This window comes from Ovis aries, chromosome 4 (assembly GCF_016772045.2).
Source record: "Ovis aries strain OAR_USU_Benz2616 breed Rambouillet chromosome 4, ARS-UI_Ramb_v3.0, whole genome shotgun sequence".
Taxonomy (NCBI): domain Eukaryota; kingdom Metazoa; phylum Chordata; class Mammalia; order Artiodactyla; family Bovidae; genus Ovis; species Ovis aries.
This window is the reverse complement of record NC_056057.1, coordinates 49,967,703-49,981,442: the sequence shown is the minus strand read 5'-3', so window position 1 is coordinate 49,981,442 and position 13,740 is coordinate 49,967,703. Positions and strand designations below refer to the sequence as shown.

At 35.1% G+C, this 13,740-nt stretch overlaps 1 protein-coding gene across 2 annotated transcripts in view; it reads left to right on the top strand.

The window, feature by feature from the left end:
• Window positions 1-13,740, top strand: part of COG5 (component of oligomeric golgi complex 5) — a 279,105-nt gene that overhangs the window by 112,629 nt on the left and 152,736 nt on the right. For both annotated transcript variants that reach the window (XR_009600484.1, XM_042248525.2), the window contains exon 7: window positions 9,339-9,469. Coding sequence is in view for 1 of the 2 variants with exons in the window: in XM_042248525.2 (XP_042104459.1) it covers window positions 9,339-9,469 (131 nt within the window). In the remaining variant the exon portion in view is untranslated. The remainder of the gene's footprint in view (window positions 1-9,338; window positions 9,470-13,740) is intronic.

The window sequence follows — 13,740 nt, the reverse complement described above, 5'->3', positions numbered from 1 at the left end:
TATGATTTCATTTCTTTTAAATTTAAAATGTTTGTTTTGTGACCTAGGACGTGCTTTGTTTTGATTAATGTTCCATGTGTAGTTGAACAGAATGTATATTTTGTTTTTATTGGGTGGAATGCTCTGTTGATGTTACTAGATTCCCTTGGTATATAGTGGTCATTTTTCTATTCCTCGTTGATTTAATCTAGTGCATCTCAGTTGTTGAGGGAGAGGTATTTACTCTTACCTCTGGTTAGATACTGACTGGAAGGTAGGCAGTAAATATAACACCTGAAATACCTTTCTGGAAGGGAAAAAAAGGTCAGTTTTCTGTAAATCCTTGTTTTAAAATCCCAATACCATATCAAGAGCACATGGTTAGAAAGTCAGGGGTAGGGAAAAGGAAAAAAAAAAAAAGACTGTCCAAAGGAAAGATAATACACTGTCTTATTTATATGTTTAGGCCCTGAGCATTTTTTTTTGATGCTAGCTGAAGAAAGGGGTAAGACTTTGGAAGGGAAAAACCAATCCCCATTTAATAGTAAGGTTTTCCTCCACCCTAAAGTGAGAGCCAGAACAAAAATAAGGCATTTGATAATAAATTTTCCTGAAGCTTTGAAGAACAGGAAAGATCAGCATACCCTGAGAAGTGCTTTGGACTTAAAGTATAAAGATTTCACCCAAAGGGGTTTACTTAAGTGTGAGGCTTATTTTGTGCATAGTTCAAGCAGTAGTATTCATTGAGGATCGGTTAGAAACATGTAAATTTCACATTTATGTGTTTTGGTGGCTTTTTTTTTTGGTGGTGGTGGGGGGGTAATACCAAACTTTAGATTATGTTTCTCAAAGCCTTTTCCCCTTCATTTTAAAAAGAAAAAAAGAGATTAGTAACTAAGACCCCATTTATGAAAATAATATTACCAATATTTACATGTTTTTGGTGGTTTACAAAACATTCCTAATGCATATTATCTCATTTGATCTGTATAGTCCTGTGAGATTGTAACACAGGTTCTTTATTCTTTAATTTTGGAATCTCAAAAAGGTTAAGTGATTGTTTCCTCAGGTCATAAGATTGGGTAGAATAAAATTTAGATATTCTCATTCCTAATTAGCCTTCTTTCTATGATACTCTGCCTTTGAAAGGAAAAAATCTGTTTCCTTGAATAGAATTGACTTTACTTAAAGTATATTTTATTTATACTTTATATTTTATAGATTTTAAATGTACTCCAATGATTATGTATTATAATATTTAATTTTACAAAAGAATACATTTCAGAGATTATTAGAAAGGTTTAATAATTTTCAGACATTGACCTCATCCTGAATTTTCTCTTCCATGAACTTGTTTTTAGATATCCTTCAATTATTTGCCCGTAGATAACTATCACTTCTTATATGTTTTTACCTTTATGTGTTGATTGCAAATTATTTGTATTCTTTTTCTGATTTTATTTTTATATTAGAAAAAGTTAGAAAATGTATATGTTAGTATTTGTGAAGTTTCTCTTGTAATTTGTTTGGTTCAGTAATTACTTTCCCCTATAGTAGAAGCAGATATTTTAAATTATTAAAATTTCTTGTCTATGATTGGTGTTGTATATTGTGAAATAACTTTTTAAAAATAAATTTTCCGATCTGTTTAGTTGTATTTTGGTTATTATATGTTAAAATCTTGTGCCTTTTAAACCCGTGTTATTTTGTTGTCTGTTCTGTCAGTTTTACTTTTATGCAAATGCCACATTACCTGAGAAAAATTTTGCTTTATAATTTCAATTATATTTTCATATATTCAGATATTTTATATTTTGATATAATTATATCACACATTATTGAAATCATTGTGTATGTATTAAACATTTTACTTGAAAACAATTTTTCTTGTAGACCTGTTTTGTCATCAGATTCATGATGTAAACTTAAATATGATTAAAATATGTCAAATATAAACAAATCAGTGAAAATCAGTATGTGTATGTAGATGGCATTGTTGAAGTTTAGTTGGAGTTTTTGACTTTTTCCTCTTTATGTCTTTTCTAAGATTTCTTTAGTGAAAGTTTTTTTCTTATTGAGGAGTGAGGGACTTTTAAAACAACCCTATCTTGGACTTAGCCATTTGTAACAAGTAAAAAACTAGTATTCTGTGATGAAGATGATGATGTTATTTTTATTATGATGGTGGTGATGATACCTTCAGTAATTGGACAGTAGATCTCATTATTGATTGGACAAGTTAATTTTATCAATATTGTAACCCTGCAGCATCCATATTGTTCAGTGTTTTGTGATGGTTGTTTGTTTTGTCTTAATTTAAGTTTGTTATTGAGCTCAGTATTCTCTAGGAACTGTGTTTTTAGCAGAACAAGTTAAAATGTAGTTGTTGTAATAAGCCCTGATCTTACAATACTCTATTTTAATTTGAAGATAAACTTTTTGTTGGATGGAGTCTACAATGACAGCTTTCCTCTCCAAAGTATTATTCATCAGTGTGCTGGATAACTCTTTATAAATCATAGCTTTATATGTTGCTATTTGCTTTTGTAAAAGACAGGCTTTAATCTGAAATTTCTAAATAATCAGGGCTCTGTAAAAAAATCTAATGCAGAGCTTTTTAGATAATATAATTGAATGACTGTGTTCTGGAAATGATGTTAGGAAGTAATATATAAATAAATAAATTAACATGTTGCCAACAGGCTGGGAACATATTTATAGCAAATATGATAGGCAAACAGTGAATATTATTATATAATTAATACACAGTGATGTAATATAAAAAGATAGGGAGTAAAAATTACATAGACATTCCCCAAAGAAAATACAGATAGTAAAAGTTACTCGGCCTTATCATTTAGAAATTCATGTCAGACCATCAATAAGAACCTTCTAGCAGCATATGAAATACTCAATACAGTGGTAATATCCAGTGCCATCCATGATTAAGTAACTCCCATAGATTATTGGAAGAATGTTTGGAGTAGTAGAGTCATTTTGAAAAGTATTTTGATAATTTTTATCAACAGGCTTAGAATTGTTACTTTGATCCATTAATTCTTTTTCGTTTCTCAAGGAAATAATTATAGATATTGAACTCTGGGAAATGGTGATGGACAGGGAGGCCTGGCGTGCTGCGATTCATGGGGTCGCAAAGAGTTGGACATGACTGAGCAACTGAACTACGAACTATTATAATAATTATTGCATTTAGGCAGATGATTAAGTAATTTTTGATCATTTGTTTGAAATATTGGGCAGTCGTCAAGAGCTGATATTTATAAGTATTATCATATTATGGGTGAATGTTTATAACATTGTTAATAAAGAAGACATTATAAATAAATATAATCACAGATAAAAACAGGAACACAGTAACTTGTGGGTGGTTTAAAAAGTAGGGTAAGAATTTAAAGGAATATAGTAGACCTTTTATTTTAAACACAAACAAGATTTTAAGTATTTTAGGAACATCTGAAGGTTGCTTGAAATTTCTCTGAGGCACTTATCTGCGTTGTGCTCTTTGCAAAGTTGGTGTGTAGGAGGGAGTCACTTTCATCAGTGTAGCCAGCTGCCCAGTCCCTGTATGTCAATTTTTGCTTTTTCTGCTCTTTTTTACATAAATATCCAGGGGGGAGGAAATATGCTATTTTAATGCTGCTTGAGAATTTGAGGATTCATAAATTTCTCAGACATATTCATGTATATTCCAGTAATCCACTTGGCAGTTGTGACCTCTGTGTTCTAGGGTTATATAATTACCCCTTTTGAAATAGTTTGCTGCTTTTCAAAAATTCTTTCAAGAGCACGATATTTTTAAAGGAAAAGGAAACCCTTTATTCAGTTATCAGTTAAGTATTCTGGCATCAAACTCTTCTTCATGAGACAGTATATTCTGTTTTTCTTGCAGTGTCTCATATGCCATTAATCCCTTTTAGAATTTGAACTTAATCTCTAGAAGTTCAATTTGTGCCTTACTTTATTACCGTGTTTTTACTAATGTGTTTAGTCTTTTCTGTTTGAACACATGAAATACAGTTATAACTCTTGTAAGTTCTTGTTTATTGTATTGTAATCTGTGCCATTGGCTCATGTATTTTAATATTCAATAGAAAAATGCAAAAATGCAAAAAACACTTAACAGGTACAAAATACAAATACTGCCTAACAAGTTTGTTTTAGAATATTATAAGCATGTTGTATTGCCTATCTCTGTAACTTTTCTAAATGTTGTTTGTGTGTGTATATAGTATATTGTTTATTCATACATGTTTTACTATAAATTACCTCTGGCTGTGTGTATTCTTCTAAAATGTTTTCTTCTTCCTTAATATTATGTTATTGAGAGACACATTGACGTGTATACTTGTCATTGGTTTTACTCTTCTGTAGTAGTAATTTGAAGGAATGTTTTTGTTTGTTCTCCAGTTGATTTCAGTTATACACCTTATGTCAGTATATATACATTATTTCCATTTCAGTTATATATAATTTTTTTTGTTTTTTTACAGTGCTGTTACAAACATTCTTGTACATGTCTTCCAATGTACAAATCTAAGAATTTCTCTGAGTTATGTGGAATGAACTTAGTAATGGTATATTTTAGCAATGGGGTATTCATATGGAATCTTATTAGATTATCCAGGTTGATTTCCAGAGTGATTTTATCTCATTTACAATGTTTCTCTTTATATGTATATATACACGCACACACGTGTATATATACACACATATATACATGCATGTGTACATATATGCATGTATATATTTATTGTTGCAGTTAACATAGTAGAAAATATCTTTCTGTCTAAATTATTCACTTTTCCTTCTTTTTAAAATGTTACTTATTTTAGAAAAAATCATTAATTAGAGGATACAAATTTTTTATTAACTAGCCATCTTTTTTAAAGTTCTGTTTTTCTTGACTTACCATGTACTCTTCCCATGTTTTATTTGTTATGAAAGTTATGCATGTGTAATATGCTCAAATAGTTCTACAAAATTTATCATTAAAAATAGCAATCACTTGTCTTGTTTCTGCCCTTTTACTTTTCCCTGGAGGCCTCCATTTTCAGCATTTTTGCTGATTTTTTGGTATTTACCTCTATAGCTCTGAATCACCTGCCTGTATTTCCACTTCTTAATTTTTATCTTCTTTGACTTCGCACTTTGAAACATGAAAATTTAGCTTCCTTTATTGCTTCCAGCTTCCAGCACAATCCAAACCTCACATGTGTACTCTTCCCTCATCTCTTTTCTCCCAAATAAATAATGGAGTGCTAACATTATTAAGAAAAGTAAACGTATCAGTTCAGTTCAGTTGCTCAGTTGTGTCCGACTCTCTGCGACCCCGTGAATTGCAGCACACCAGGCCTCCCTGTCCATCACCATCTCCCGGAGTTCAGTCAAACTCACGTCCATCGAGTCGGTGATGCCATCCACCCATCTCATCCTCTGTTGTCCCCTTTTCCTCCTGCTCCCAATTCCTCCCAGCATCAGAGTCTTCTCCAATGAGTCAGCTCTTCGCATGAGGTGGCCAAGGTACTGGAGTTTCAGCTTTAGCATCATTTCTTCCAAAGAACACCCAGGGCTAATCTCCTTTAGAATGGACTGGTTGGATCTCCTTGCAGTCCAAGGGACTCACAAGAGTATTCTCCAACACCACCCTTCAAATGCATCAATTCTTTGGCGCTCAGCTTTCTTCACAGTCCAACTCTCACATCCATACACGACCACTGGAAAAACCATAGCCTGGACTAAATGGACCTTTGTTGGCAAAGTAATGTCTCTGCTTTTGAATATGCTATCTAGGTTGGTCATAACTTTCCTTCCAAGGAGTAAGCGTCTTTTAATTTCATGGCTGCAATCACCATCTACAGTGATTTTGGAGCCCAGAAAGATAAAGTCTGACACTGTTTCCACTGTTTCCCGTCTATTTCCCGTGAAGTGATGGGACCAGATGCCATGATCTTCATTTTCTGAATGTTGAGCTTGAAGCCAACTTTTTCACTCTCCTCTTTCACCTTCATCAAGAGGCTCTTTAGTTCCTCTTCACTTTCTGCCATAAGGGTGGTGTCATCCGCATATCTGAGGTGATTGATATTTCTCCCGGCAGTCTTGATTCTAGCTTGTGCTTCTTCCAGCCCAGCGTTTCTCATGATGTACTCTGCATAGAAGTTAAATAAGCAGGGTGACAGTATACAGCCTTGGCGTACTCCTTTTCCTATTTGGAACCAGTCTGTTGTTCCATGTCCGGTTCTATCTGTTGCTTCCTTACCTGCATACAGGTTTCTCAAGAGGCAGGTCAGGTGGTCTGGTATTCCCATCTCTTTCAGAATTTTCCACAGTTTATTGTGATCCACACATTCAAAGGCTTTGGCATAGTCAATAAAGCAGAAATAGATATTTTTCTGGAACTCTCTTGCTTTTTCCATGATCGAGCGGATGTTGGCAATTTGATTTCTGGTTCCTCTGCCTTTTCTAAAACCAGCTTGAACATCTGGAAGTTCATGGTTCATGTATTGCTGAAGCCTGGCTTGGAGAATTTTGAGCATTACTTTGCTAGCGTGTGAGATAAGTGCAATTGTGTGGTAGTTTGAGCATTCTTCGGCATTGCCTTTCTTTGGAATTGGAATGCAAACTGACCTTTTCCAGTCCTGTGGCCACTGCTGAATTTTCCAATTTTCTGGCATATTGAGTGCAGCACTTAGACAGCATCATCTTTCAGGAATGCATAGCTGAGTTATTTAGCAAACTATAATTTCTCTTCGTTTGTTTTCTTTTAAACAGAGGAGGATGCTAATAAAAGACGAAGCAGTAAGAATTTTGAACTCTTAGAGGGGATTTGTGTTGCAGAGGAGGCTTTCTGGAAGGAGATAATACTGGTCACTAAGGAAGCCATAGATTCCATAAATGGAAGTGGAGCAAGATGAGTAAGAATGACTAAACAGCAGAAAGTACCTCATTGTGTTTTGATTTCCATTTCTCTAATAATTAGTGATGTTGAAGAATCTTTTCATGTGCTTGTTGGCCATCTGTATGTCTTCTTTAGAAAAACATCAATTTAGGTATTCTGTCGATTTTTTGATTGGTGTGCATGTTTTTACAGTACTGATTTATTTGAGCTGTTTATGTATGCTGGATATTAATACCTTGTTGGTTATTGTTTCCAAATATTTTCTCCTGTTCTGTAGGTTGTCTTTTCATTTATTGATGGTCCCTTTTCTGGACAAAGCTTGTAACTTTGATTAGATCCCTTTTGTTTATTTTTGCTTCTATTTATTTTGCCTTGGGAGACTGATCTAGGAAACTATTGCTATGATTTATGTCAAAGAACATCTTCCTTGTGTCCTCTCCTAGAAGTTTTACGTTGTCATGTCTTGCATTTAGGTCTTTAAGCCATTTTTAGTTTATTTTCAAATATGTTAGCAAATGTTCTGATTTCATTCTTTTACATGTAACTGTCCAGTTTCCGCAGCATCACTTATTGAAGGGACTATCTTTTCTCCATTGCACATTTTTCTTTCTTGTTGTAGGGTAATTGACCATAAGTGCGTGGTTTTATTTCTGGGCTACCTGTCCTGTTCTACTGGTCTATGTGTCTGTTTTATACCAGTACTATACTGGACTCCCAGGTGGCTCAATGGTCAAGAGTTCTCCTGCCAATGCAGGTGACACAAGAGACAAGGGTTTGCTCCCTAGGTTGGGAAGATCCCCTAGATAAGGAAATAGCAACCGCCTCCAGTATTATTGCCTGGACAATTCCATGGATAGGGGAGCCTGGTGGGCTACAGTCCATGGGGTTGCAAGCATCAAACACGAATGAGCAGGCATGCATACATAAACTGTTTCAGTTACTATGACCTTGTAGTATAGTCTGAAGTCAGAGAGGATGATTCCTCCAGCTCCATTCTTCTTTCTTAAGATTGTTTGGTATTCAGGGTTTTCTGTGTTTCCATACAAAATAAAAACTTTTTTGTTTTAGTTCTGTGAAAAATGCCATTGGTGATTTCATAGAGATTGCATTGAACCTGTAGATTGCCTTGGGTAGTATAGTTTTTTTAACAGTATTGATTTTTCCAATTTAAGGATATGGTATATCTTTCCATTTGTTTGTATTGTCTTCAATTTACTTTACCAACATCTTACAGCTTTTGGAGTTTAGATCTTTTGCGTTCTTAGGTAGATTTATTCCTAGGTATTTTATTCTTTTTGGTACCGTGATAAATGGGATTGTTTCCTTATTTCCTCTTTTGATAGTTCATCATTGGTTAATACAGATTTTTGTATGTTAATTTTGTATCCTGAAACTTTACCAAATCATTGATAACCTCTTATAGTTTTCTGGTAGCATCTTTAGGGTTTCTATGTATAGTATCATGTCATTGGCAGACAGTGACATTTTTACTTCTTCCTTTCCAATTTGGATTCCTTTTATTTTTCTTCTCTGATTGCTATGGATAGGACCTCCAAACTATATTAAATAAAAGTCTTATTCATCTTTTGATACCTATGTCAGGTCATTCAGTTGAATCTCTTTTTCTTTAGTCTATTAAATTAGATTTTCTCAATTTAAGTAAACATGGAGTTGAGTAATATCATTTCTTTTCTGCTAAAATTACTAGTCTTATCATTTTCTTACTAAAGAGAGGATAAATACGTTAAATCCAAGAGATCGCTTTCATTTTCTCACATATATTCTTGGTACATAAAATGATTCAACAGGTATTAGTATTAAGTGGCTAGAAAGGTAGTTCTGGCTTTCTATTCCACACTTATTAAGGTTTAATTGTTAAGTGTGAGTAGTGGTCTCATATTTCAAAATTTGGCATTTTAGCACACTTTATGCATTTTAAAACTTTTACTTGTTACTTTTTTGTTAAAATTTATTAAACTTAGAATGAAAGTGAAAAGTGTTAGTTGTCCAGTTGTGTCCAACTCTTTGTGACCCCATGGACTGTAGCCCACCTCTGTCCAAGGAATTCTCCAGGCAAAAAACTGGAGTGGGTAGCCATTCCCTGTCATGCAACTTGAGAAATTTCAAAGTTCATCAGGATATTTATTTATAGTAATTTGGCACAGTTTTTTGGTAACCTGTTGACATTACTTTGAATTTCTAATAATCATAATTCATTTCTTGCTTTATCAAATCTATAATGTTTGAAATATTTTCCTCCAGAGTAAAGTTCTCATTAGGTAGGGAATATTTGGGTAATTCTATTTCTTAAAATACAGATTTTGAAAGGGAATAGTGTTCAACAGCAAGTTTTCAAGATTTTGCAGAAGTTAGACATGATGTTTTGATACCTTTATATTTATTCAGTATTGAAATATTTAAATGTGTGTTTTTTTTTAAATAGATTATCTTTCTCAAGGAATAGACCTTTCTGGAATAGAAGTGATAGAAAATGATCTACTTTTTGTTGCAAGAGCTCGACTTGAAGTGGAAAATCAAGCTAAGCGCCTACTGGAGCAGGGTGTGGAGACTCAGGTAATAAAAATAATATTATTTTTTAATGTGAAAAATGTCATAATATAGATGAACATTTGATTATGTGTTTAAAATAATGTATGTTCCTATTACTAAGGAACTATGTCTGTGATTTTAATTTGAGAGTAGGCATAATGTAAGTACAAGAAAAATTTAAAAAATACGTTTATTTAATTATACTTAAAATAGATTCTAAGATTTCTAATGTGTATTATTCAGTTCAGTTCAGTTCAGTCGCTCAGTTGTGTCCGACTCTTTGCGACCCCAAGAATCGCAGCACGCCAGGCCTCCCTGTCCATCACCATCTCCCGGAGTTCACTCAGACTCACTTCCATCGAGTCCGTGATGCCATCCAGCCATCTCATCCTCTGTCATCCCCTTCTCCTCCTGCCCCCAATCCCTCCCAGCATCAGAGTCTTTTCCAATGAGTCAACTCTTCGCATGAGGTGGCCAAAGTACTGGAGCTTCAGCTTTAGCATCAGTCCTTCCAAAGAAATCCCAGGGCTGATCTCCTTCAGAATGGACTGGTTGGATCTCCTTGCAGTCCAAGGGACTCTCAAGAGTCTTCTCCAACACCACAGTTCAAAAGCATCAATTCTTCGGCTCTCAGCCTTCTTCACATATTTTAAATATCATATGTATATGTAGATAGATGGTTAATAGATGTTGAGTAGGCTCCCTTTGTCCAAGTCACTGGTACTCATTTAAGCTTTTCAATGACCCAGTTAGGATGGTATTATTGCTATTTCCATTTTATAAATGGGGAAACTGAAAGCTTAATAATTGGTCAAAGGTCATACATCTAGTAAACTGTTTAGTTTGTCTGCCGGGGTCCAGCCCCCACAGGATCCAGGGGAACCCTCAGGAGAAATGGTGTTGGCGAATGAATGAATGAATGAGAGAGGAATGGAGGAGAGAAAGAGGCTGATGTTCCTTTGTTTACACAGAGAGCCAATAAAGCCCCGAGACAAGGAGCTTGCTCTTTTCTCGGAGGCCGCAGGTACCCTCCCGGTCTCCTGAGGAAGTGAAGATGCAGAACGTCTTCCCGTTCAGGTCTTAGAAACCCCGGCAGATAAGTGAACGCAGAGAGCCGCTATGCTCCAAGGGATCAGCCTGAAAAAGAGAGTAAGGGAGAGAAAGGAAAAAAAAAAGGACACGGGGTGACCAAGCTTCAAAGTAATAAAGGCCCATAACTTTATTTTCAAATGGAACTTTTATACCTTAATTTGTACATAGAGGGAAATGAAAGGTGCAAGGTCATACAGAGTCAGCCCAAACATTCCAGCAGTTTTGCCATTATCAAAACCAGGATTTTTTCTGCATACCTTTCCCACAAACGATGTTATCTTCTGGCCTTGGAGGCCTGTGAACATTTATGACCCTCTTTTGATAAAGGCTGCTCAACCAGAAAAATTATTTTCCCTCAAAGTGTTTCTTCTTTATATTTCTAATCTATGTCAGCCTCAGAAAATGCTAAACAGAGTTACATTTCTCATGGAGCAAAGGTGCAGTGAGTTACAAGAAAGAACCAATTAGCTCAGAGGTCTGATGTGGTTAATTTCAAGGCTACACTTGTTTTTCTTACATTCCAACTATGTTAACTAATGCACTCCCAGGTACACAGTGGATAAGAGATATGGGAACTTACCAACAAGCATTGGCCCAATAATGAAATCTTACACCAGCAGTACTCTCATGCTGCTGCTGCTGCTAAGTCGCTTTAGTTGTGTCCGACTCTGCAACCCCATAGACGGCAGCCCAGCAGGCTCCCCCGTCCCTGGGATTCTCCAGGCAAGAACACTGGAGTGGGTTGCCATTTCCTTCTCCAGTGCATGAAAGTGAAAAGTGAAAGTGAAGTCGCTCAGTGGTAATAGTTTTTAACTCTTTGAAAGGCTCTATGTTTTAGGCTTCCGGTGCCTCTCACAGTTAGGAGGCTGTGAATAATCATATGTGTAGCTGCAAGAGTCTGGATAAACCTGTCAGACAAGCTAGAATGCTAACAGAGGGCGTTTGATTTGAAATATTCCTCTCATGTCCAGGAGGCTTATTAGCTAGGGCCCTAAGTTGATTTTTTCAGAGAAAGGTGGTCGGGGATAGCCCTCTGTTAATGTCAGGAGAGCTGGTGAAAGGCACAAAATAGTAAGACGGACAGATTCTGGTTTTAGGGTAGATGCTCGAGCTGGTCCAGGGAGTCCCTTGAATTCTGATCCGCCTTTGCCCGTCAGATCTTCTCTGCATGACTTTTGTCATGGGTGGGATCTCCCGTGGTGGCTCCCAGCATTTGTCACTCTTAATAATCACGGTGCCATAAATTTTTTTAGAAATTTCTCAAGATTTCTCCTAAGATACCATTTTCCTGATGCTTAATTTTCTGAATTAGAAGAGCCTAATGGTATTGATGTAATAGAATCAGGAAATTAAATATAAATCTCAGTTCTATATTTGCATTGCACCCAGATAGTTGCTCCATTTATACTGGACCCAAATTTTTAATTCATATTTTTTAAACCAAAAATTTTATTTTGAAAAATAAAACTTTTATTTTATTTTGCACAAAATAGAAATGCACCAAAGTTTAATTTAGTGCATTTGTATTGGAAGGAAATAATTTTATACTCAGTTCTTCAGTCTCTAAATCAGGAAATATTTGATTTCTGATTCTTAGCTGTTGTAGTTATAAATAACTGAATGTCAGTTATGTTTAAATGAACTTTTAAAGTTGACTATCATATATATATAATGAAAAGTGAGCAAATCATAGACATACATATAGAATGAAATACTTCAAAGTTAGCATACTTGTGAAATCAAAACACACGTCAAGATATGGGACATTACCAGCACTCCTGGTGTCTCTTCACTCTCACTCACAATCACTACTCTCTCCTTTCCCACAGATAACTTTGATTCTAACTTCTAACCTGGAGTTAAGTTTTATCTGTCACCAATTATGTGTTAACTCTTGGTCTCACTATGAAGATAAAATGCTCATATTGTTGAAAAATACTTGTCTACATCAAATAAGAGAGGATACCTCATTCTTAAAGAAATATTCAAGGAATTCCAAGTCAGTTTTGAATTAACATGAATATTTCTATAGAAAATTGGTGCTGACCCAGCTCATTTAGTTACAAGAAAGGAAGTAATTAACATTTCAGAGAGGGCAGTGTCACAGAATTTTTGTGTTCCTCTAATGTTCCTAATATCACTACATCAGAGATTAAACCTTTATTTATATGTACTGTTTAACATTTTTTACCTGTGAAGTTTTTATTGCTATGTACATATGTATATATATGCATGTCTTTGGGTCTTCCCTGGTGGCTTAGAGGGTAAATCGAGACTGCTTGCAATACGGGAGACCCAGGTTCGATTCCTGGGTTGGGAAGATCCCCTGGAGAAGGAAATGGCAATCCACTCCAGCACTCTTGCCTGGAAAATCCCATGGATGGAAGAGCCTGATAGGCTACAGTCTGTGGGGTTGCAAAGAGTCGGACACGACTGAGCGACTTCACTTCACTTCACTTCACTTCATGCATGTCTTTGATTTATGCAATTCTTAATATTTTACTGTATTGTAGAGTCATGGAAATGAAAACCAAAATGGTAGAAAGGAAATAGTATTACAGTTTGTAGAACTCAAATACTGTTTTTAATAGAGATGGGGGAAATGATTATCATTTAAAGGCTAATTTGTTTTATTACATTCTCATATGTTTAAAATGGGAAAATATTTTCTAGGATAGTAGTTCCTAAGCAAACTCTATTTTATGTATGTTGTTACTTTATGTCCATTTTAATAATTGTCAAATATGACTTTGCTTCAGTTTTTAAATCACATTGAAATTAAACTGATCAACTTTTAAGAAATTAATATTCCTTAAATATTGGTAGTGTTATATATGCAGATTTATGAAGTTAACCAAAAGATTAGTTAAGTGGGTAAGTATTGTTGTTTAGCTGGTTACCTATGTCTAATCAATGAAATTATGAGGATAAAGAAGAAAAAAATTTTTAAATGTTGTACATCTACCTGGGTAGATGTGGAATGATCGGCATGGAACTAAAGAATTATAATTTTGTTGTATGTTTCAGTGTGATTTGAAGGGAAATAGGTTCTGCTTAGTGGATGGGAATATTGTCTCTTTGTTAAGGCTATGCTGTGCTTAGTTTCTCAGTCATGTCGGACTCTTTGCAGCCCCGTGGACTATAGCCCTCCAGGCTCCTTTGTCCATGGGATTCTCCAGGCAAGAATACTGGAGTGGGTTGCC